Here is a 25,995-nt window from a genome sequence, read left to right on the forward strand (position 1 = left end):
GCGCCTATCAGTGGGATTAATCTGAGGTTCCTGTTCGCACGTTTGTTTGCTGGCTACGTGCCACCCCATAGGTGAACAGTCAACCAGTAATCTCAGGCCTAGGTTCTAGAGCCTGCCTGACCATGTATATCTGAGTTGGGGTTGATGGAGCATTCATACGGGCACATTCGATATTAGTAATGCAATTTTGTTCTTATACATGAATGTGTCATGGTGCACATCAAAATCAACTTTTTCAATATTAACATGCCAATGAACTCAGCAGTCTCCTGAACAATTCCCCAACCTTTTGAATGTATTGGATGTCTGAAGGAAACGATAGTACGTCTACACCTTGACACATCTATACACCCAGTGGCCCTGAGGTTACGCAGTATAGCATTCCACCTCCGACTGAGGGTGAAAGAGGAACCGTGTAAGCTGGAGAAGACTATCGGAGATCTCCTTCTTCTGAGATCAAAACTCCACAGAATCCAGTTGAAGCAATAAAGTGTCCACCTCCTGACATCCCCAACTCTGAATATAACCACAGAGTATTAGGGCGATCAGGCGAGGGAAGGAGGGCGATCAGGCGAGGGAAGGAGAGGAAGGGAACAGCAGGGAAAGGGATCCTGTAAAAAAAAAATGACAATCACCATGAATAAACAATCACTGGTATTCTACTCTCATATGATATTGCTAGTCACTCCTATGTATCTTGGTTTTATCTGATATTGTCAGGCTCGACGGACTTAGGTGCCCCGCATTCTCTTCACACGAAGGGAACTACAGTTCCCATGATGCCCGGCGGTGTGCATGGGTATTTCTGCCGGAGTGAGCACGCTACTGGCGTGCGTACTTCCTTTTCCGGTTCTGGATTCGGCACCGGACTCGGCCGTAACGGAGGTGAGGGTTTTCTAGTGGGATGCTGAGAGGGCGATCCTTCGCTACCCCCTCCAGATATTTTCATCGGCGGTTCCGCATGTGTGTAGGACTTAACGCACACGCATTGCAAGAAGACAGGAGTCTCCCAGTTTTTGTGCTCAGTTACGATTACCTCTACTGCGGAAGTCTAGTGATTTACTTTAATGGTACTTCTACTCCGAACTCTCGTATTGAAAGAGACATTTTCCATAGGGTGATGTAACCTTACTGTGGTAAATGTTATTATTTCCGTTTTGAGACTGGTGGCTTTCCTTTATTTTCTTCTGACATTACTTTTGCATTACCAGAGCTGGATTAGCGTTCAGGTGAGGCGAAGAGTTCTTGTTTTTTTCTTCTGGGATTATGAGGTTCGGTGGCTCGAGACTTTGAGATCATCCATACTGAACTCCAGAGGATCTTGATCTTTCCAGTTGATTTTGTTTATGTTTGTGGTATGTCGAGGGGTGAAAGGGGGCTAAGGTATTTGGGGCATGTATGCATGAAACGAAATACTGCAGTAACCTTTTTTGTTTTGTTTTAGAAGTAAAACAACAAGGAAGATAACCTTGGATGATTGTTATTCCAGCTGGAGGTACGTCTATATAGAAGGTGTTTTTACATTCGAAGGTATACGACATTTCTGGCATTTAGCGAGATTAACGAGAGTAGAAAGCTTGTTATATATATTGAAATACTAATGTGTTGTTTTCTTTCACAGCTTCCTATTCCCTGCCGTTCCCTTCCCTATTCCCTGTCCCTCGCTTGACCACTTCACTACACTATGTATATATACAAAACCATGGAGTTGGAGGGGTCAGGAGGTGGACTATTTTGAGCAGCATTCCGGTTCGGAGGTGTTCACATTCGTTGGAAACTGACAGATATCATCCCGTTAAATCGTCATGCACGGGGGAACCTCTCTCTCCATGAACCAGTATCTACAAAGCATAAGCAACACATTACTACACATCTAAAGACAATACATACCGGTTCCTATAGGACATAGAAACAAAAGACTATGTCCAATGAGAAAAATGAAAGAAAATAAAACTGTGGGAAATAAATCATTGTCTCAATCCACAGAGCGGACAAGGGTTTCCTGAAATCCTAAATAGCCCCTCTTCCATAGGTCAGTGAAACAAACAATTCAAAGTAAATCTCTGTTGACTTCCTTTTGCTTCAACACCTTAAACACATCAGTTCAGTATATGCTTATTCCCTACAATGATGCTGTGGAAAACGTCCTGAGATGTTATGTTATGTTAGCTGTTTTTGTACCGTGCACAGCTGCCCCAGCAAAGGGGTGTCCATGAGCCCTACAAGTCAAATGAAGGAAGGAAAACAAAATATTCTTTAAGCACCAAGCTCCCAAAAGCTAGAAACGGTAAAGCATGGTTACCCCTTTCACCACTGCTTTCCGCTCTTACAAGGATTGAAATAGATACAGTAATGCGTAGTTGCTTTCACCACTGCATTCCGCTCTGCAAAACTGTCTTAACTCTGCGTCCGCAGAGTTTTCACGTATTGCCCCAGAGGAATGAAAAGGCGGGAAACAATCGTGGACCCCACCCAAATCACCACAAGACTAGCCGAGACAGAACAGGAAGGAACGGAATCAGAATTTCTGATTCAACTCACCGGTGCCGAGGGAGGTTGCAGGCTGAATCAGGGAACGGGTGCAGCAAAGGCGCTTCCTCCAGCGCAAACCTATGAACAGAGCAGAGTGGCAACCGGCAGCCCCTACTCTTGCAGCCGCAAGAGAATACCAGCACCTACAAGAATTACACACACCTGCGTAAGGCCGTCCGTTATAAAGGCCCCTCCTCCTCCGTTGGCCTTATGGGAGTTTAATTCCACTCCCCAATTAGGTAGGCGCTACACGCCTAGATCATGACAGAGACAGACAGTATCAAAACTTTTGAAGGACCAACCCCCTGGGTGTTGCCTATAGTCATTACGAGAAAGGTAAAACAACCTGTAGCCTGAGGTTGTGTGTGGATATACGCCTCCCCCACTTGGCCATCAATGTGAGAGACACCTCACCCTGGCCATTGATGATCTTGTCAGTAATATCAGTGGCTCTTGTTGTTTCTGGAAAATAGACCTCCATGCTGGATATCAACACTGTTGCTAGAGTCCACATTCCACTACATCCCAACGATTTCTACTCATGTCAGTCTACACCGCTACGAAAGGCTCAACTTCAGAATCTTTAGGGCCATAATTCAAAATGCAATGAGAGGTAATGTCAGAATTGAGCGGGGGCATAAATGCCAGCGATGATGATTTAGTTTATCCCAAGACTCTGAACGAGCACCACACTCGCCTTCGAAAAATACTTTAACTCTTTCGATGCTGATGACGGAACGGTTCCGTCATGAGCATCGGTCGGGCTGTGCTGATGACGGAACCGTTCCGCCTGACCACGCCCGTTTTCATTAGGGCCCAGCACCGGCGGTAAATCGTGGCCACACGGATGTGGTTAAAGGATTCAAGAAAGTGCCAGAGAAAAGTGTGAGTTTCTCCAAGTGACATTCTTTGCATGCCACTTCTTTGGAGAGTGAGTGGCCTCTGAGTCTACCAAAGCGGATGATATCCAATCCGCAACACCCACAATATCGGTGATGGAAGTGTGGAGTTTCCATGGAATGGTCAACTATAGTAATCCGACCATCTTCGCAAGCCCCTTGGAGTGAACTCATCAAGTCATCTGTCACAGGTGAGTGGACCACGAATTAGAACTCTGAGAGAATAAACGTGTTCCCCATGGAAACCATCTTGGGCAATTTGAATCCCCTGGAAGTATCAGAGCTGATTGTAGACACTAGTCCAACAGGACTAGGAGCCATACTGTCCCAAAAGGAGCCATGTGGAGAGTTTGTACCAGTGACAGATGCATGCAGACCGCGCACGCCCACAGAGCAACACTACTCTCAATCTAAAAAGAAGCAGTAAATTAGCAGTGACGGCAATTTTACCTGTCACCCTTCTATTGCCCACACAGATCACTAGTCCCACTATTCCAAGAGTTGTCCCCTAAACCTCCCTGTGCATAGGGAAAATGATACTCTGCAACTGCAAGTATATTCCTTCACAGTGGAGTACAAATTGGGGTGTCACAACCCAGCTGACTAACTCTCTCGACATCCAAAAGCGGCCACCCCAGAAGAAGAAGTTGCAGCCACGGACACAGATGAAAATGTTCTGTTTGTAGAAGAGAGGTCTCAGACTCTGCCTATTCCTCTGGAAGAAACAGTGTGAGCTACTGTACACAAAGATGGTTTACAAATGACCATAGAGATAGCCTCCACTGGGAGCTGGTCATCGCTGAAGAGGTTTGGCCCGACGAACTCCAGAAGTCAGGTGGGTGTTGGAATCCCTCAATGATGTATACCATAAACTGGCGCTCTCTGAAGATAAGTGTGTTCTGAGGGGACACCGCCACCCAAGGGCCTCACCAAATGAATCATAAAGGTAGCCCACGCTGGGAGCCAATGGATTGTGAAAACAAAAAGCAAACACCAAAGAAAAGTGCGCTTGCCCGATATGGATGAGATGGAAGGGCAAGGGGTAACGGAGTGCCATCTATGCCAGACAGCGGGAAACCCTGATCTGCCACCACCCATCATCACTGAGTCCATATCGGCTGAGCCATGTTAAGAGCAAGCACGGACTTTGGGAGACTTCCGGATGGACTTCACAGGCTAGTCATACCCAGAGGCTATGATTGTCAACACCACATTGGCTGAAGAATGATATAGAAACTGGAGAAAATAATGGCAGCGCATCACCTCCTCAAGGAGATATGAACGGATAATGGACCACCCTTCTTGTGACAAGAAATAGCTGCGTACCTTGATTCCCTAGGGTAGGGAAACATCCTTAACAACGCAACTTTCACAACGCACTACCATTACAACGAAACTATTACAACGCAGGATCCATTACAATGCATGCCATTACAACGTAAGTATGAGTAAGTATTTAATTTAATTTTAACCCCTACACCATCCAACACTTCCCCTACTGTTACGCCCCCCTGGAGTTAGAATAGTAATTTTAACCCCTACACTATCCAACACTTACACTAAAAAATACTTACCCATACTTACGCTGTAATGGCATACGTTGTAATGGCATGCGTTGTAATGGATCCTGGGTTGTAAAACGTTCATTGTAATGGTATGCGTTGTGAATGTATGCGTTGTAACGTCATACAACCCTAGGGGAAGACGTGTGGTGCCGCGGCCAGGGAGACGGACGCTGGGGATCACGGTTCGATGCCCAGCACCATGCAACTCTGGGCAATAGCTCGCTTAATCTTTCCAACGGCCCTCAGCGCCGGGATACCCCTGCGTGGTGAGCCGTGCGCTATACAAGTACTGGATTTACATTTACAAGCACATCCGGATAACACCCCAGTGGCCACAGGCAAAAGGGTAAGTACAGGTATTTATGCTCATCATCACCAGAATGATCTACATCGCCAGACCTAGCCATCCAGAACATTGATTGGTCACTCTCTCATTCCTGTGGGATTAATGCCAAACTCCTCACATGACTGCCAAACAACCCCCAATCCAAGCCTGCATGGGCAGAACCGTCCAAGAGATTATGCCAAACCATCCCAGCTGGACCGCAGAAGTTATAGACCGTAACAGGGTAAATCAGCGTTGATGCCAGACCAATGATTAAAGGGGTTGTAATCGCTGAATGCAAAATCACACCCTACAGGTGGGTGAGCCAGCTCTTTTAAGCAAGAGACATCCCTGGAGCAAGCCTTTCGAGTGCCTACCATGACATTTGACAAAGATAAAGGCAGCATGACGTCTGCTTGGAGAGGTGGAAAAGACATACCACAGAACTCGCCGTTCCGCAAACGTCTGATAGGGCCACCTATGGGCGCCAAAGGAGAGCACAAAGAATTGGGCTCCAGGACATGACGGGGCCCAGGCAAGTTGCTCCCGGCTCCAAGGGCAAGGGGAGAAGTTGTGGGATCCGAAGATTACGAGGTAAGAGATTGCCAGAACCAGGAACACGAGTGGATGCGGAGAGTCCACTAGCTGTTGATGCCAAGGTACCTTAAGTACCACCTGTGCTTCAATCCAGCGCCTTCTGACAGGTATCACAACTATGTAGTGTGACCCAATATCTGCTACATATATGCAAAGGTTTAGTCTGTCCACGTTCACTGTGCCTGCCTTGTGGTAAGTTGTGTATTAAGGGAGGAATGAAGTGTTTGTGTGTGTGTGCGACCACTAGTGGTGTGGCCAGGGAGTGGGGATCCTGACCAGACTCCTGTCTGTTTTGCCCGTACTGTGGTTGGGTCCCATTGATGTCATTGAGCTTAATAAATTATGCTGGAGGTACATAGAGGTGATACATGGAGGATGGGAGGCACACAGAAGTGTTACAGGTTTTGGGGGAAAGATACAGTGGATGCTAAGGCTGGGAAGGGGAAAAGCAGCAGAGAGAGGCAGTTCGGCTGCATCTGCAGGCACTGCAACAAAGCGGACTGGTCTACTGTTCCTGAACTCCTACAGACTACGAAAAGTTCAGCAACACAGGTGGGTGTTCTGCAACTCCCGCGAGGACTGCACTGCCTTCATAGCAAGTTTGAAGCCAGTATCCCTTGGAACCATTGGAGCAGTACCCCTGTGCACAGCTTCAACTTGCAGTTGCCAAGGCTTGTTGACTATTTCCTTCAGAGACGTTCTGGCACCAGGAAGCTCCAGCCTCAAGCATCTCCTTCAGCCAAGATCTTCACCTGCCCGGCAACCTTTGCATCGTGGGCCTTCCTCCTTTGGTGAGCTGCTCGAGGTCCTCTTGCGACTCCTGTTCCTTAACACCTTGGCTGCTAGGTGTTTTCCCCTCCTGTGCTGCAGGCACTCATTTTCCCATTGTTCATGACGAGCTCAGCTCGTCATCAGCACAGCTCAACCGTGCATCATGACGAGCTGAGCTCGTCATCAGCATCGAAAGGGTTAAGCCCGTGGTTCCTCTTGAGGGTCTTCTTAGGCTCCCGGGGCTCCCCTGCTTGCTCAGGGCCTGCTCGGACTCTCCTGCAATTGGGGAGTCCCTTGGAACTTGCTGGTCCAGACACTGCACCTTCTTCGACTACTGCGTTGGTTGCCGTTGCCAAGGCATGTTGCTGACCCCTTGGCTCTTGACATCTGGCGTGGGACAGCTCGTGAATGGATTTTGGTCTTCTACAGCATCTCCTGGTCAACACAGCTGCAACTTTAATGGCACCGTCAACTCTCCTGCATCTCCAACATCGGTGGGCATTCTTGCTCCCGTGCCTCCTGGTCACTCAATAGTGTCAAATAACCTGTCCCCTCTGCTTGCAGGTACTTCTCATCTTGAATCCACCTTTGGGTTCCACTGGACTCTTTCACCTTCTTCGCCAGTGGCATCTTTTCTGAAGTCCTCCATTGTGGTCTATAGCGGTTTTCAACATCACTACGCACCTATGCACCCAGCTTCCCTGGCATAGGTATCCTGGTTCCTTGGGTATCCACGGGTGGGGTGACTCGCCAACCTTCCATCTTCCACAGGGTGTCTTCAATTTCTGCTGGGAAGGGTCCTTTTTCCTAAAAAACTGCAACCGCGACTTACCCGTTGACTTGTATTGAGCATGCTGTCATGTTCCCACTCTGCGCACGGCCTCCGTGGGGTTCCGAGTACTTACCTTGGGTGGTTTCTTGGGTCCCCAGCTCTTCTACGTCTTCTGGGTCCAGACTCGACTTAGGTCGTGGTTCGCATTCCACTATTTTAGTATGTTGTTTGGTCTCCCCCTGGAGACCACTGTGTGTTTGTGTTACTTATGTGTTCTATTACCAAAGTATTTGTATGTATTGTGTTTATATCTCTGGGTAGGAGATATTGCAAGGTGTTAGTGTTTATAATAAATACATATTTTTATAAATGCACTTTGCGGTTCTTTTTCACTTAATCTATACCTAGAAGATTATATTCTGGTCAAACAAGCTGCTTTACTCTCCTTCTGAACTAAGCCTGAAGGCTGCTCTCCACGGCTAAGGTTGTCAAAGACCCCTAAATTCACCATAAGAGTCGTCTGGATTAGTGCAGGGTGCTACACTTGTAAGTGAGAACCATATACTAAGCCAGCCTCCTACACCACCTCATATGGCAAACCACCCACCGTCAAACTACAACACAGGCAGTCATATGCCAGCAAATCCATGGAGAATTGTATCTCAATGGTTAGAGCGGCAGACCCTGATGCAGAGGTTTAGCCCGGGACCAGGGTTCAATTCCCCACGTCGGCGGGTCTTGGCTCAAAATTCCACGGACCTGATAATTCTTGCATCGGTGCCTATTCTAATCATAGAGTCCCACTCTGCAACTCTGGGCAATAGCTTGCTTAATCTCCGCAACGGCCCCCACAACGCTAAGGAAGCCTGGCCTTCACCCTGGGGGTGCCCAGGAGTGGACGCCTCACAGGGAAAGCCAGGACGGGTTCCACAGCGGTATTCGTACAAGCGCCTTGAGACCCTTGCGGGTGAGTAGTGCGCTATACAAGTATCAATTTACATTTATACGTCAATGCCGACCCCGACAACCCAGCTAACTACAGGCCGATTTCCTTACTTTCTGCCCCGGCCAAGATTCTTGAAAAAATGGCGCATCAACAGCTCGCAGACTTCATTGAATCTAATGGCCTATTTCATAATTCCCAACACGGGTTTCGATCCGGATATAGTACAGAGTCGGCCCTGATAGAGATGGCCGACTCTGTGCGATGGACGCTGGACAGGGGTTCGAGGGCGGTGCAGGGGCTGTTGGATCTTTCCGCAGCATTCAACACCGTCTCTCACCCTGTCCTGCTTAGCCGTCTCCAAACCATGGGCATTCAGGGTACAGCACTTACCTGGATAGCTTCTTTCTTGTCCAATCGAACACAACAAGTGTATACCCCGCCTTACACCTCTACCAGTCACCCTCTTAAATGGGGTGTACCGTAGGGCTCCTCACCGAGTCCTCTTCTATTTAATGTTTATTTTTCTCCCCTGGCTGAGTTAATTTCCCTGACAGGGATAAAGAGGACATCTTATGGAGATGACATCCAGCTCCTCTTTTCTTATGATGACCCAACCTGACTACATTTGACCCACTGAAAATTTGTCTCCGAGACATTGCCTGCTGGATGGATAAAAACTTCTTGAGGCTAAACGCAGGAAAGACCGACGTTCTTTTTTCCATCAATCTTCTCCTTTGGACTCGAACCTCTGGTGGCAGATAGATCTGAGCCCTGCTCCCATTCCTAAGGAATCAGTTAGAAACCTGAGTGTCAGATGGGACACGTGTCTTTCCTTCCATAGCCAGGTTCACTCAGTTTCCGCTGCCTGTTTCTCAAAAATCAGATGATCACAAAATGTAAAAATGTATCAACTACTAACCCAGTGCACCAGGAAAACAATTGCTCAGGCCCTAATCACATCCCACTTGGATTATGCTAATGGTTTATACCTAGGATTACCCATGGGCCTATGCCATAGACTGCAAATTGTCCAAAACGCCGCTGTTCGGCTAGTATGTGGCATTTCCCTTCGTGAACATATTACACCTCATCGGCGTAAGCTGCATTGGCTGCCAGTCCATAAAAGAGCTGAGTTTAAAGCACTGACTCTGGCTCATCGGGCCACAAAAGGACGTGGCTCTGCTTATCTTTCATCTTGCCTCCGCCCCTACAGTAATATTAGAAATCTTCGTTCCAATTCCAAACTATTACTGGTCACTCCCAGATTTAAAAAAGTACGCTCTGGGGGCAGAACTTTTAAAGTGTGCGTTTCTTCTCAGTGGAACAACCTTCCGATTTTCCTTCGCAGGATTCAAGAAGAACTGCTGTTCCGTAAAGCGCTCAAAACTTTCCTCTTCTGCTAATCGCTCCCTCTGCCAAGATCTAGTATTCTGAGCAAAAGCGCCGGGACACCCCATTGGGGTAGCTGCGTGCTATACAAAATACACAAATAAAATAAATACGTCCACCCAACCATCATTATGGATCCACTCACCTACATTCTATATAAACACAATTATAGGTCAATAAACCCATCACATTTCCACTCAACTAACTTAACATACAGACTCAAACTGCTATTTGCACACATGATCCATATTATATTCAAACACACTCACCATCATGCCTTTAGCCAGGTATCACTCTCTTCAGCCTTTTCATTAGGTTTGTGCTATACAAATACCATAAACATACCTGCTGCAACATAGCCACTGTCATAGACCAACAAAAGTATTGTCATTTTTTCACACTCACCATTCTATGTACACAAATCCACCATTAGACACCACCCCCTAAACACTGACAAAAGTAACATCACACACTAAAACACGCACCAACCTTCACCAGTACCCCCACAATCACATGCCCACACAACAACCATTATCTCCAAACTATTGTCAAGGACTGGATGCTTTGACAGTCGGTTGAGCTTCCTTCTTGATTGTCCTAAGAAAGGGGATATTCCTCAGAATAGCCACGTCGCCACCTCGCAGTAGCCACGTCGCCACCTCGCAGTAGCCACGTCGCCACCTCGCAGTAGCCACGCCGCCACCTCGCAGTAGACATGCCGCCACTCTCGCAGTAGACATGCCGCCACTCTCGCAGTAGACATGCCGCCACTCTCGCAGTAGACATGCCGCCACTCTCGCAGTAGCCACGCCGCCACCTCGCAGTAGCTACGCCGCCACCTCGCAGTAGCCACGTCGCCACCTCGCAGTAGACATGCCGCCACTCTCGCAGTAGACATGCCGCCACTCTCGCAGTAGACATGCCGCCACTCTCGCAGTAGACATGCCGCCACTCTCGCAGTAGACATGCCGCCACTCTCGCAGTAGACATGCCGCCACTCTCGCAGTAGACATGCCGCCACTCTCGCAGTAGCCACGCCGCCACCTCGCAGTAGACATGCCGCCACTCTCGCAGTAGCCACGCCGCCACCTCGCAGTAGCTACGCCGCCACCTCGCAGTAGCCATGCCGCCACTCTCGCAGTAGCCATGCCGCCACTCTCGCAGTAGCCATGCCGCCACTCTCGCAGTAGCCATGCCGCCACCTCGCAGTAGCTACGCCGCCAGCTCGCAGTAGCCACGCCGCCACCCTGCACAGGATAGTATACATGAAAGGTGTCCAGTGCCTGCTTCAGAGGTTTCCAAACAGGCGGAATGACAGACAAAGGAAAAAACGTCTTGGCAATTTTGTCAATCAATTATTGAAGATGAAGATTAATGATGAGGAGAATAGCAAGATGCCAAACTCCTCGTAAAAGAACAGGAAGAAGAAAAGAGAAAGAAGAAATCCAGGAGAAGAATTCAGGAAATAGTTCCAGCTACAAGGAGCCAACATTTGGGGTAAAGATAGAAACAAATGTTTGCAGAATGTGATGAAACCCAAGAGAGCAAATTCTTCACTCAGAATGGCCCCCTTATGTATGTTTGTAGGAATCTGGCTCTGTATATACTATACCAAAAATAAGGTATAGTGTGCACAGAGTCCATGGAGTCCCCAGAGGTATAGCAGAGGCTACATTTGGTAAGTATTAACACCTCTCTTTGTGGTAGTGTGGGCGTGCAGTTAGGCTTAGCCAGGGGATGTGTTAAGCATTTATTGTATTACCTCACTCAAGGACTGATTACACACACTCAGAGAGAGAATCCAGACCAATTAGGTAAGTATAAAAAGGGGTTCACTGATAGAATATCAATGTAACAAACATCGATGTTCAAAATATCGAAGAAAAAATATAAACTACAAAAATATTGACTCCCATACCTTAACAGGTAAGTACAAAAATGCACTCAAAAATATTGAAGTAAAAAATATAATGTAAAAATGTTGATTTACAAATATATATAAAATAAAAGAATATATATTAAATAGTAATGTTCCTTTTAACAAAATTAATTAAATGTGACATTCATTTTAACTAAATATAACAAAAACTTAATTTGAAAAAATATAAACACAATTAATGCATATACATATATTTACTTAAAATTGAACTATCTTTATTTAATTTTTAAACTTTAAAATTATATAAACACAAAAAAAAAAAATATATATATATATATATACATATGTATATATATATATATATTTCCAACGTCCCCTCAAAACGCTGACAACGGCCCCGCGGGAAGTGGCACCAATGCCGGCCGAGCCCGCCGGTAAAGTAAATTTTCAAAGAGTTCCAAAGTAACGGTGCTCTCAGTCCACAAATCCACACAACACCTCTAGAAGCTCCAAGGGTGTTTATTTAAACCAACAACATATTTCGGCTGCGGACAGCCTTGTTCACGTTAGTTTCAAAGTGCACAGTTTCCGGTAAATAATGTCTCATTTCATCATCATAGAAACAGGACTTAATAATACATCACGTAAAATGTGCAGTTTTCACATTTAAACAGTCATATTCATATGAATCACATAATATACTGTGTCGGGTATGGTCCAACCCACATTTAGAACGATATGAATTAATACATTGACATCGTACATAATTTGTTGCCAAATGTGAAAATGCGTGTTTGCCCGCAAAAGTAAATGAAATAAATACTGCTGTTAATTGCACAGGAGAAAAATGTATGTTTGTAGTGCCCTTATGCCAAGCATGCATGTCGATGTGATTACCCATGATTAAGAAATCCACCGCCATGATTGTAGTTGAGATGGCAGCATGGAACTACACGTTGCTGTGGGAACCATGCGTGGAAAAAATATCACAAAATCTCAGCCCATTAAGACTGCCGGGGTGCGTGTGGCCTGGAGAGTTAAAGATACGCTGCACAAATATGCCAGCGCAACCCAGGTGCAAGCCAGTTGTGTGTATATGTGTGACACGAAGCGTAACTGACCAAGGCATCAAACCCCATGATTTCAATGTGTTGCTGTGACAACCAAGTTGAGCGTTTCCGGATGGCTACTCAGGGCATGCAGTACGCTGTTGCCTGCAGTAGATTTTCTAAATAGGCAGGTTTGTAATTTGCCTTGGATCACCTCAACTTTAACATCCAGGTATTCTGCACTACTCTAGTAGCCATCCGGAAACGCTCAAATGGAGCATTCCCTTTGGTGAACTACTCAGGGCCAAAAGAAATTGCAGTACAGACCAGGGGTATGAACAGACCAGCCGTGAAATGATGGCAAGATTTAAAGATAGAGGTTACCCTGCTTGGGTGATCAAAAGAGCCAAAGCACGTGCAGACGGTATCCCTAGAGCAGACACATTACAAGACAGAGACAATGAAACTGAGACTGCTAGTGAGGAGGATCAGACACGTCTTATTCTCACCTATAACACTGAGTCTAAACAAATTCGCAAAATAGTCTCCCAAAATTGGAACATCCTCACTGCTGACAATGTGATCGGTGAGGATCTATCCAATACGCCTCGTATCACATACAGAAAAGGCAAGTCTCTGCGTGATATGTTGGTGAAAAGTGACATCACTGTTTATCCCAAAACCCAGAATTTGGGCCTACTGGGTTTCTTTCCATGCGGCCACTGTAAGGCCTGCAGGCACAGTATTCACAAAAAATCTGTCACATATAATGGAACAACGAGAAAGTTGACTCAATTTCTGACATGCAGTACAGATTGTCATATATGTCATTGTCTGCCCTTGCGGGCTATGGTATATCGGTAGTAGTACAAAACAAGCAAAACATCGTGTGCTTGAACACTACCGTGCCATAGCCAACAAGAACGAAAAGTACCCTGTGGCAAGACATTTTGCCGAAATTCATTTTTCCAACCCAGCTGAAATGAGCTTCCATATATTGGAACAGATTGAGAGAAGTCCTCGGGGGGGAGATGGGACCCTGAAACTGAGACAAAAAGAGTCCAAATATATTATTGAATTCCAGACTGACACCGGGGGGCCTCAACCAGGATGAGGAGCTAGCAGTTCACCTTAAAGTATAAGCATTATACCTTGTGTTAGCTTCCCTTGAGTTATCTGTAACATTAGGCTTCTTCTATGAATGAGTATGTAATGTTTATTTATTATGATGTTTCTAGTGAGATTTTCTAAATTATTGAACAAATTTATTGAGCACTGAATTTTGGCAATTTATGTCTTTTCCTTTACAGATTTGGTTCCACAAAGAACTAGACTGCAATTAACTTTTCACGTCCTCCTACACACTGGACACTCAGCTATGGGAGCACTTCATTTCCTTTTCTTCACTTGGCATCTAGACAGTTTCCGTCCAGGTAGGCCCCATTTGTGGGGGCTACCATACACTTTGGACTTGGTAATATGTTATTTTCCCATTGGGAAAGTTTTTTCATATGTGTTGTGGCATTTGTCCGGTACAACGCATTAGACTATTTTGGTTTCTTGTCCCGTTGCCCCTTTGTATTTTACAAACATAGACTCATGATCAGCATTCATCAAGTGCGCACCATTTTCATGTGCATTGTAACTCTATTCTGAACGCTGGTTTACACTTGTCTACCTTTGCAGTTGCAATCTCTGCAGTTCTCTTGGAGACCCGAGATTTAGTGGGTGCTGGCACACATTCCCATGTGTGTTACATTTTGTCCCTGACAACACGTAATGGTGAAGAACTGTGTTTCTACCCTTGATGCAATCTTGCCACACTTGGTTGTCACAGCAACACATTGAAATCATGGGGTTTGATGCCTTGGTCAGTTACGCTTCGTGTCACACATATACACACAACTGGCTTGCACCTGGGTTGCGCTGGCATATTTGTGCAGCGTATCTTTAACTCTCCAGGCCACACGCACCCCGGCAGTCTTAATGGGCTGAGATTTTGTGATATTTTTTCCACGCATGGTTCCCACAGCAACGTGTAGTTCCATGCTGCCATCTCAACTACAATCATGGCGGTGGATTTCTTAATCATGGGTAATCACATCGACATGCATGCTTGGCATAAGGGCACTACAAACATACATTTTTCTCCTGTGCAATTAACAGCAGTATTTATTTCATTTACTTTTGCGGGCAAACACGCATTTTCACATTTGGCAACAAATTATGTACGATGTCAATGTATTAATTCATATCGTTCTAAATGTGGGTTGGACCATACCCGACACAGTATATTATGTGATTCATATGAATATGACTGTTTAAATGTGAAAACTGCACATTTTACGTGATGTATTATTAAGTCCTGTTTCTATGATGATGAAATGAGACATTATTTACCGGAAACTGTGCACTTTGAAACTAACGTGAACAAGGCTGTCCGCAGCCGAAACATGTTGTTGGTTTAAATAAACACCCTTGAAGCTTCTAGAGGTGTTGTGTGGATTTGTGGACTGAGAGCACCGTTACTTTGGAACTCTTTGAAAATATATATATATATATATATTTATACTCTAGCTTTCTCATGGAAAGTTCAATAAATAAATACTAGTAGCACGACCTGATTGACTTTTCTCTGTTACATAATTCTAACAAAAAAATTATGTAACAGAGAAAAGTCAATCAGGTCGTGCTACAAATGTGGGGTTTACATGCTGCAGAAAATGCAAAGCTTGCAAATTTAGCACAGACTGCAAAAACCTAACAATACCAGGAACATCTAGAGAATTTACAATCAAAAAGTGACTAACATGCAACACCCCATATAGTATTTATTTATTGATTTGCCCATGTAAAAAATGGTATGAGGGCAGCACTAAACATGAGGCCAAAAAGAGGGTGTTGGAACATCTGAGAGCGATACGGAATCTCAACAGACAATATCCGGTCGCAAGACACTTTTTTGAGTACCACATGCAAGATGAGACCAAACTACGCATGGTGGTTATTGACTGTGTTGATCTGGGAATACGAGGTGGCAATTACGAACTTTCCATGAGAAAGCTAGAGTCTAAATACATAATTGACTTTCAATGTTTAACCCCTTCGGGGCTTAATACAAGTGAGGAACTGGCAGTACATCTGTATGAAGAATAATTATGTATAATTTATGTCATTAATTAGAAAATTTGCTGTCTGTATTTTAAATGTTTTAATTTTATTCACAGGTAATGTGGGGAACTGCTGGATACAATGAATCTGTTGAATACTACCATTGACTTTGTTTGGACACCATGTGCTTACTATGACAAGGCCCAATAGTGTATTGTGCATGATTTGCCCACTGGGGCGAGGACTTATTCCATGATTTTGGAAGTATCAGCAACCAATAATGGCTCTCTCATTGAACTACGTGCCTACTAAACCTGGCAATACAAATGCACAATATTAGCCCACCTGGGCAAGGACTTTGATAGCTTGCATCGCACGTGATAACAATTCATTTGGTTCGAAACCTGCGGCACTCGCCCACTTGGGCTGTACGTTTGAGCAATTTGTCAATACTTTGCCTGTTGTGCTATCGAATGTTATTTACATGTCGTATCCTAGCAGCATGAACCAATCGAATCAGGCTTAACACGGGCCTGCTGCTGAATACCCAATGAGAACCTGGGTTACGTGTAGATGCATAACACGTGATCGCGACTTACGAAATACAATATTTGTTGGGTATTGTGACAACTCTGGGTGCATATGGCACAATATGGGTCCATTTAACCACTTTATAGGCTTGAATGCTGCTTGGTTTAAATATTAGTGACATTTACGAACATGTCCCACAATTACTAAATTTTGTTTATATTTTGATTCGTTCAACATGATTACGTTATATTAACGATATAACATATGGCACAGTGATCAATTATGATATCAGCACAATGTACATATAATGAAGTAGTGAAATGTATTGTATAAGTATCCTGACAAATATGGCAGCCCGCATTACCATGGTGGTGATATGTATACACTTGGGGGGGTGTTTAGAGCACTTTAAAAATGGCCGTCAATGTAATCAAGATGAGCGTGAGCAAGCCTTATCGGCGAAACGCGTCGCACTTTTTCACTCTGCTGAATAAATTCTGCAAACAAACTCCGGGCGCTCTGGCTTACTTCTGAAAAGAGGAGGTAATTGGGGTAAAAATTTAAGGCCTGTCGATGGCCTATCCGGGACCGTTCCGCGACAGCCCAAGGTGCGCAAACCGGCACTGGAGGAGAGAATAAATTAAAAAAAATTATATATATATATATATATATATATATATATATATATATATATATATATATCTATCAAGGCTCAAACTCCGTCCCCATTTGCAAAACAAAGTACAGCACTCCGTGGGTGAAGGCAAGATTTCTTTATTTCGCCGTTAGCAGTGTGAACAGACGCGTTTCAGACGCAAGTCCTTCGTCAGTGTTTACACCAACGAAACGAGTCTGTTCACACTGCTAATGGCGAAATAAAGAAATCTTGACTTTGTTCTGCAAATGGGGACGGAGTTTGAGCCTTGATTTGAACGCGAGTACCATCGAGTAGAAGCACCCGCCTGTGAGTGACCTTTTGGTACACTTGGAGCGTATATATATATATATATATATATATATATTCCGTATGAGAACAGGGTACAGTAGGCAGCATAAAGAATTATACAAAATTGTAAATAAACATTGGCCTTTAGTTACCCGAGATTCCATCATTGGAGCCACTCTCCCCAAGAAGATCTCATTAACTTTCAGTAAAGCACCCTCCCTTAAAGACAAAATTGTTGACACTAGTCCTGAACCATTTAATAAAGCATCATGGTGGCAACAAAGTAAAGGATTTTACCGCTGTAAAACCTGCAAGGCGTGTGTCCATGGGGAAAATACCAAAATATACATGGACGGTTTCACTGAAGTCCCTCGCCCTATAACACAGGTTTTAACCTGTAAAACCGAATTTGCGGTTTATATTCTTCAATGCCCCTGCCCACTAAGATATGTGGGCAGCACGAAGCTTGCAGTACACAAGCGTATTGTACAACATCTACGTGCTATTACTAATGGTGATAACACTTACCCAGTGTCCCGGCATTTTAAGGAAATGCATCGGAGCAATAACAGCTTGCTCAAATACTGGATAATTGATTCTATCCTATCCAGCAGAAGGGGTGGAGATAGGGAAACCAAACTGAGGAGACTTGAGACCAAGTATATCCTTTTACTCAACACCAAGAGTCCAGGGGGACTTAATGTTAAGGAGGACCTGTATACGTGTTTACCTTAATTTATCCTATAACAATACAGTATGATATGTGATTTCTAATACTAGGGTAATTTTAGCCTGGCTGGGAATTATTCAATGTAGCGTGGAATGTTTAAATCACTCTATATGTTCAAGTTTTGGATTGGTTGAATCTGACATTGACCTGTACTTACTGCCAATTAATTAAAAGGCTGATTTCACTTAGATGGGTATGGCTGAGTATGGTTGACTGATTGGGTCCTTGGTCCCTGGTAGTCATTCATACTCATCCCCTTGATGCGCTTTATTCACGGTGTTTTTTAAACATAGTAACATGTGGGTTTGCTCCACGATACGCAGTTTGGTTTCAGACGCGTCATTCCACAGAGTCCGCCCTTCTCATGGCAACCGAACATCTGCGACAGGGCGTAGATGAGGGGCAAACCATGGCCTTGATCCTGCTTGACCTCAGCCCGGCGTTCGACACTGTAGCACATTCCACCCTGCTGCAGTGTCTGAGCAAAGGTGGCATCGCCGGCACCGCGCTGAGGTCGATCCAGGCCTTCCTCACAGGAAGGAGCTTTCAAGTGAGGCTGGGTGACTACTACTCCAAAGGGGTACCTTTGGGCCAGGGCGCGCCTCAGGGCTTGTCCCTGAGCCCGACCCTTTTTAACCTGTATGTGGCACCTGTTGCATCGATTGTGGAGAGCTATGGCCTCCAATTGGTAACTTACGCTGACGACACGCAGCTGGTCATCTCCCTGTCGCACGCGCCCTGTCTTGCTGCAGATGGCTTCCAATCGTGCATGAAAGATCTTGCCGATTGGATGGCCATGAATTGTTTGAAGCTAAACGGCAGCAAGACAGAGGTGCTGGTGGTAGGGAGAGCCCAGTCAGCCTGGTCGTCAGCCTGGTGGCCATCCTGTCTTGGACCAACTCCTGCCCCTTGTCAGGAGGCCAAAAACCTGGGCGTTTGGTTCGATGCGGCTTGGTCCTTTGGGCCTCAGATCAATCGGGTGGCAGGAGTATGCTTCGGGGTCCTGAAGAGACTAAGGAAAGTCCTAGACCTTCTGCCATTGGAAGCCCGCCAAACCTTGGTGCATGCCCTGGTGACCGCAAGGCTCGACTATGCGAACCTGCTGTACCTTGGGGCACCGAGTAAAAGCGTGGCACGTCTTCAGGTGCTGCAGAATGCGGCGGCACGCCTGATTCTCAGGCTGCCCAAAAGTGCGCCCTCGAAGCTGGCACTTCAAAAATTACACTGGCTACCAGTAAAGAGCAGAGTTGAGTACAAAGCCCTCTGCACATGTCACCGGATTTTATATGGTAGGGCGCCCCGACCTCTGCAGAAACTGATCGAAGCCTATGAACCTCCCAGAGCACTCAGATCTGCGGGCGGAGGACTGCTGAGGACTCCCAGGATAAAGAAAGCTCGTATGGGAGGTAGGTCCTTCAGGCACCTGGCCCCAACCACTGGAACAAACTCCCAGTGGACCTTCGCCTGGAACCAGCAGAAATGAAGTTTCGAGCTAAGCTAAAAACCTACCTCTTTACTAGATAATTGGGTCCTGCCAGCACTGTTTTCCCTGTTTTATGTTTTCTCACTGTCAGCGCGGGGACACGCCGGTGCGCGTAACTCAGCGCTTTATAAATGCCCCTATTATTATTATTATTATTATTAGATAGAGATAAAAATAGTATCAGAAATAATCTAAGGACAAACATAATGTCATCTTTTTTTTCTCATCGAAAACATGTTTGGGACTGTTGATTTTAATATTCTTGTATATACTTAAACTACATTTGAGGGTATATTAGTTTAACAAAAGAGATACAGTACTCTATGACAGGACCTTGGATTTGGATAGGTAGCCTGTCATATGATTACGGATATTATTTGCACTATTATGCAGATTTTTGCACAATTGCTATTTTTTGCACATTGGAAATTGCACTATTGCGAATTTTGCACATATAAGAACAATATGCATTTGCACTTTATCGTATCAGAATGTGTAATCAATACTGTACTGTATATACATATGGGTATTTTACCGCGATTTAATCTCTTCAGTCCAAAATGATTTATTGAGAATAGATAATGAAATTCATACATTTATTTGATGATATCATTTTTGTTTGCAGCTATATGTGAAAATAATTTATTTTTATTCATTTTTCAATCTGGTATTTTACCGTGATTCACTTAAAACTGTCTAATCTGTTTTCCAATTACTTATATGTTGGAAAACTGAAAAGTATCTCTTCTATGGTTGTCATGACACTTTTCCCTCCCATGTGACGACCTTTACCCAATCACTGGCATTATAAATTGGTGTTTCATGCAAATGAACATTGTCATGTGAGCAAGGCTCTTGCGAGCCGAAACGTCATGAGGTTTTTTCTGCACCTTAATTAAAATTGGAGCACTTAAAATGGTCCGTGTCCGTTGGCTTTTTTCCTGGCTGGAGTTGGTCCAGAGCGCGAGGAAGGGGACGGTGCGTTTGATATATATCAATAATAAAAAAATATTCTATATTAAATTAAAACAAAATGTATTTTTTTTTTAATTAAACCAACATTTTCCAATACAAGAAGTGTACAGGAGGGTAAGTGTTGGATATAGAATTAAATACATTTACTATTCCAACTCCAGTGAGTGCAACCGTTGGGAAGGTGTTAGATAGCGGAGGGGTAAAAATGACTATTCCCACTCCAGTGAGTGCAACAGTAGGGAAAGTGTTGGATAGCGGATGAGTAAACATTACTATTCACACTCCAGTGAGTGCAACAGTAGGGAAAGTGTTGGATAGCACAGAAACAACAATTTACTAATAACACTAAACAGTTGAGAAAAACTGAAGATTACAAAATTTTACCTTCTAAAAATAAAAAGCAATATTTAAATAATATAACATTAAATATATTAAACATATAAAAAAAACATATATTATAATATTAGTTGCATACAATAAAAACCTACAAACATATAAAATACATTAATAAATACATTTATAAACAAGAATTTAAAAGTAGCAAATATTAATTATTAAAAACAAACATATTTATTTTATTTCATACCTTATACCACCACCCCAATAACAAAACACTTCAACATTTTTAATTACATTTATTTCATTATTAATCTAATTCATAATCAATAAAAAATGTCTTAATACAAAATAAACACTAATTGAGTACACAAGCTTTAACACTTTAATATCCACAACACACACCTAAATTAGAGTATAAAATATTAATACACTAATATATTATTTTTAAAAGAAAAACTATTACTATTAACAACTAACAATTAAATAACACATTTTAATACCCTCCATTTACCCCTTTAAAAGCAAAAACATAACATACAAAAATAAACATTCACCCAAAATGATCAAATAATTAACATTAACTATATATTATTCACTAAGCACATATTACTTTCCACCCTTTACTGCTACAACCACCACAACACATACAAGATGAATTACACAATTACCATAATTAATTTCCAATTATTAATTACAATTAATAAAAAAATAATTATTAATTAATACATGAAAATAATTTACTTCCCACCCTTCACACCTTTTACACCTAAAAAAACTACCACACACAAATATAATTAATTACAAAATTACCAAACTCAAATACAAATTAATTCAAATGAAATACCTAATTATTAATTTGTAAATTAAAAATACATTTCTTTCCACCATTTACAACTATGAACACCACTATACACACCTAAAATGAATGACAATTACCAAAACTGATTACCAATTAATTATTAAAATTAACTAACCAATTAATAATAAATTACTTTACACATTTAACACGAACGTCTCAATTAAACAAATATTAATAAATGAAAAATAATCAATAAAATAATTATTAAATTACTTCCCACCCTATTCCCCTATAAACCCACAACTTGCTACAGAAATAAAAATTAATAAAAAAATAATAATAATAAATGTAATATCATTAAATTACTTCAAACCCTATTCCTCTATTGCCCTATGAACCCACAACCCGCTACGGAACTACAAGCGCAAAAATCAAATCAAAAAATTATTAAAATATTTAATATAATTAAATTACTTCCCACCCTATTCCCCTATAAACCGACAACCCGCTACGTAACTAAAATGGCAACATTCAAATAAAAAAACTACTAAAAATGTAACATGTATAAGAAAAATTTGCATCACATACATATAAAATATATACTAAAATACATAACAGTAATAAAAACAATATTTTTAACTATATTTTTGCAAACGATATTAAACACTTCGATATTTTTTAAATCAATATTACTTACCATAAGTCAATATTCTTGTCGCCAATATTCTTGCCGTCGATATTCCTGACCCACGTTTTTAATGACTTCATATCTGAACAACTCAATATTTTGTACTCAATATTCTGTAACTGCACCATAAAAAGGTATACTTAGGTTTTATTTCTAGAACCGACTTGGTACAGGAGGGTAAAATGTACTTTCAATTGTAAACCTTTACACAGAAATGCAGTTGAGAATGGATTTGCAATTGTTATAGGTTGGTATGTTTTCAAAAAGCAGATTAAATCACACAGTAATTACTTGTAGGATGCTTTTTGATTGCTATCAAATTACATTGACTACTGGGGGTGGTATGCCTAGATACCACACCAAGGGATCTCACAATACAATGTAAGTAAGATTTTACTTGGTTCAAGTTATAGTGACTTTCTCCTCCATACAAAACAACAGTTCAACACTTAGAACATGAGGCCAAAAAACGGATTACATGGGGTCCTATAGAAGAAATAAATGGTTATCAGTTTCACAGCTGATTTAACGTTTCACGAGAGGGAGTTTTGGGGGTTGGGACCAAGGTTCCCTAAGGTCTAGGTAGGCACTCAAGTTACACCACCAGCGGCTTCTGGGATGGCCGGGTGCAGAGTGGGGGGCCCCAATGTTAGCCAAAGGGGCTAAGGGGGACTTTGGTTAGGGGATGATTATGAGCAGGCCACTCGAGTGTGGGTGCAAAGCTCCTGGGGTTAAACCTAGGAGAGAGAGGTGTGGCGCAACGGCTAGGGCGGCTGACTACAGAGCGCAGGGTTCACGGTCAGCACCGTGTGACTCTGGGCAATAGCAATCACAAGGAGATGATGGACAGACACTCATCCACAGTCACAGATCTGTGTTGAATCATTCTTTAGCTCACTTTGCCACCTCAGTACAGACCCAACTATATGCAAATCAGTCTTGACCCTGTGCCTCATGGAAACAGTCCAGCCAGAACGGCTTGCTACCTCGTCCCAGGATGTGCATTGTTTCAAAACCCAGAGAGCAGGAGGCTCACGACCAAAGGGTTGGGGAAATATGCCTGGACACTAGTGGTGGGTTCGCTTTCAGGGGGACATCTCTAAGATGCCCTCTGTTTGCATTTTTCATTAAATCCCACACTGGCATCAGTGTGGGTTTAATGTGCTGAGAAGTTTGATACCAAACTTCGCAGTCTTCAGTGTAGCCATTATGGTGCTGTGGAGTTTGTAATGACAAACTCCCAGCACTGTATACTCTTAATGGCAGCACTGCACTTACAATGTCTAAAAATAGACATAGACACTGTAGGGGTACAGGGTTCATGCACCTGTACCCTCATCACTGGTACAGTGCACCCAGATAGAGGGGTGACTGATCTATGCCAGGGCAGTGGTTTGTAGGCATGGCACACAAGGATGTGTGCCATGTCGATTCTTCACTTTGTTCTGCACCAAGACACGCAGCCTGCAAAGGCAGTGTGTGAGTGTTAGGGTTCATGACCTCTAAGCCCTTAGAGGCCTTCTCTGGTAACAGTGCCCTGGGTACCTGTGGTACCATTTACCAGGGGCTGACTGACATATAGCCAGAGATGCCAATTGGGTTTAGGATTCAATACAGTTTTAGGGAGGGAACATAGGTCCTGGGTACCCGATTAGCTGGAGTCCAGGGCACACTCAGTCAAAGCACATCAGCAATTCAGCAAAACGTGGGGGCAGCCATGCCGAAAGAAGGCACTTTCTCACAGGTGCCTACAGCACTGAGCAGGGTGGGCTTTAGGTCAATACCATAGTAACACCAACGGGCAACACCCAAACACAAGACCATCAGATGGTGGAACGACGTACAACATGTTCATATTAAAATAGCCGAAAGCTGAAAGGCTATTGTTACAGAGAAGCAATGTTTTCCAGATCTACCCGTCTCTGGCCACCGTGCCTCTTGGGAAGCAGTTTATCTTGGTGAGGTGTCCGGAGAGTGAGATGTTGCTGCTCCTTCCTTCACTGCTGTAGTACAGATCTGAGTTGGGGAAAGGAGGCAGACAAGTAGATAAAGTCAGAGGTGGAGAGTAAGCTCCAAGAAGAATAACTTCATACCCGAGTCAGACAATATAGAAACATTCTGTGCAGCAGTAAACGAGCACTGGCATTTTAGCAAACCTCAACACTATGCAATTGGAAAGAGCTGTCAAGTGTCTGTCAATTAAGTGAGGCTTATTAATTTTGGTCTCAAAGAGGCAATTTATTATGCGTTGTGAAGCAGGAGGTGTTAACAATATTATTGAGAATTCCAGGAGTCAGAAGCACTGCTTTAATGTCATCAGGCCATTAATGTCTTTAGCTTGGTTTCAGTAGTGCAGTACAACACACCTTCACAGTCGATGACAGCTCTCCCTTTCAGAGCTCATGCACTATGCTCAGCTGCTTCAGTTATTCACTCGCACCATCTCTTTAAGCTTTTTTGTCCTGTGTTACAGGCTTACGTATTATTTTATAAACAATATGCAAAAATAAAGATAAGATCAGACCGGATGTCCGAGTTTGAAATGCAGCATAGACATAAAGCAGGCTGCATCCCCAGTATGTCCACTGCCGTGCTAGATATGTGCTCCCTTGTGTTCTGCTGAAGTCATGGCATCCTGTACGTCTGTCTCAGTCCAGCCTGGAGCCCTGTGGATCGGACTTAATCCACGCCTTCAAGGGACACCTTCTCCCGATGCTTTTTCATGTCAGGGATTAGGAAACCTATGATCGCTTCATGAATCAGAGAACAGGGCCTCGCCTCTGCTGCTCCCATCTGCACCAACCACAAATGACATATTCTTGGTCAAGGGCAATCGTTTGTCCCAGGGTCCAGCAAGTCTGAGGAGGGGGTCTCTGCAGACAACTAGCAGGAAGAGTTCTCAGAGGATAGAACCCAGCTGTCAGTGTCCCTTCACTGTGAGGGGCTTATGAGCTCTGCTTCTGCCGCTTCCAGAAGCGCTTGACGTCACCATGTCCTCCTGGCGTGACCACCATCACCCTCCGAGCTGGGTTTTCGAAGACCAACACGCCCAGGTCCCGGGCATAATTGCGCAAAAGTTCAAAGTCCACCTGAGACAGGAACTGGTTGTACAAGACACCTGGTTGGGGAAAGAGAATCACAGTGTGAGTAGAGCATGTCACAGTGCAAGTACAGCATGTCCCAGTGTGAGTAGAGCATGTCACAGCGGGAGTACAGCATGTCACAGTGGGAGTACAGCATGTCAAAGTGGGAGTACAGCATGTCACAGTGTGAGTACAGCATGTCACAGTGTGAGTACAGCATGTCACAGTGTGAGTACAGCATGTCACAGTGTGAGTACAGCATGTCACAGTGTGAGTACAGCATGTCACGGTGTGAGTACAGCATGTCACAGTAGGAGTAGAGCATGTCACAGTGTGAGTAGCGCAAGTCAAACAAATAACTCAAGCCTCAGACTCAGTCATTGGCGAACATCACCCAGATACCCCTCAACTACAAACGCTAGGGCTAGATGCAGATTAAACACGCATTGGCATAGCCTTTGGGACTTTATAAGCGTTTAGCCATGCAACACTTGATGGTGTTGCACCAAGGATATCGTGCTGGGTAACTAAACACTTATATGGTCTCAAAGGCGAGACCTATTGGCTATGCCAATGCTTTTTTTCT

At 43.8% G+C, this 25,995-nt stretch overlaps 1 protein-coding gene across 1 annotated transcript in view; it reads right to left on the bottom strand.

The window, feature by feature from the left end:
* Positions 1-24,543: 24,543 nt before the first annotated feature.
* Positions 24,544-25,995, bottom strand: part of GTF2H4 (general transcription factor IIH subunit 4) — a 62,702-nt gene continuing 61,250 nt past the window's right edge. Inside the window, exon 13 of the mRNA XM_086920693.1 lies at positions 24,544-25,444. Within this exon, the coding sequence (XP_086776819.1) occupies positions 25,272-25,444 (173 nt within the window). The 3' untranslated portion in view covers positions 24,544-25,271. The remainder of the gene's footprint in view (positions 25,445-25,995) is intronic.

This window comes from Lissotriton vulgaris, chromosome 5 (genome assembly GCF_964263255.1).
Source record: "Lissotriton vulgaris chromosome 5, aLisVul1.2, whole genome shotgun sequence".
Lineage (NCBI taxonomy): Eukaryota > Metazoa > Chordata > Amphibia > Caudata > Salamandridae > Lissotriton > Lissotriton vulgaris.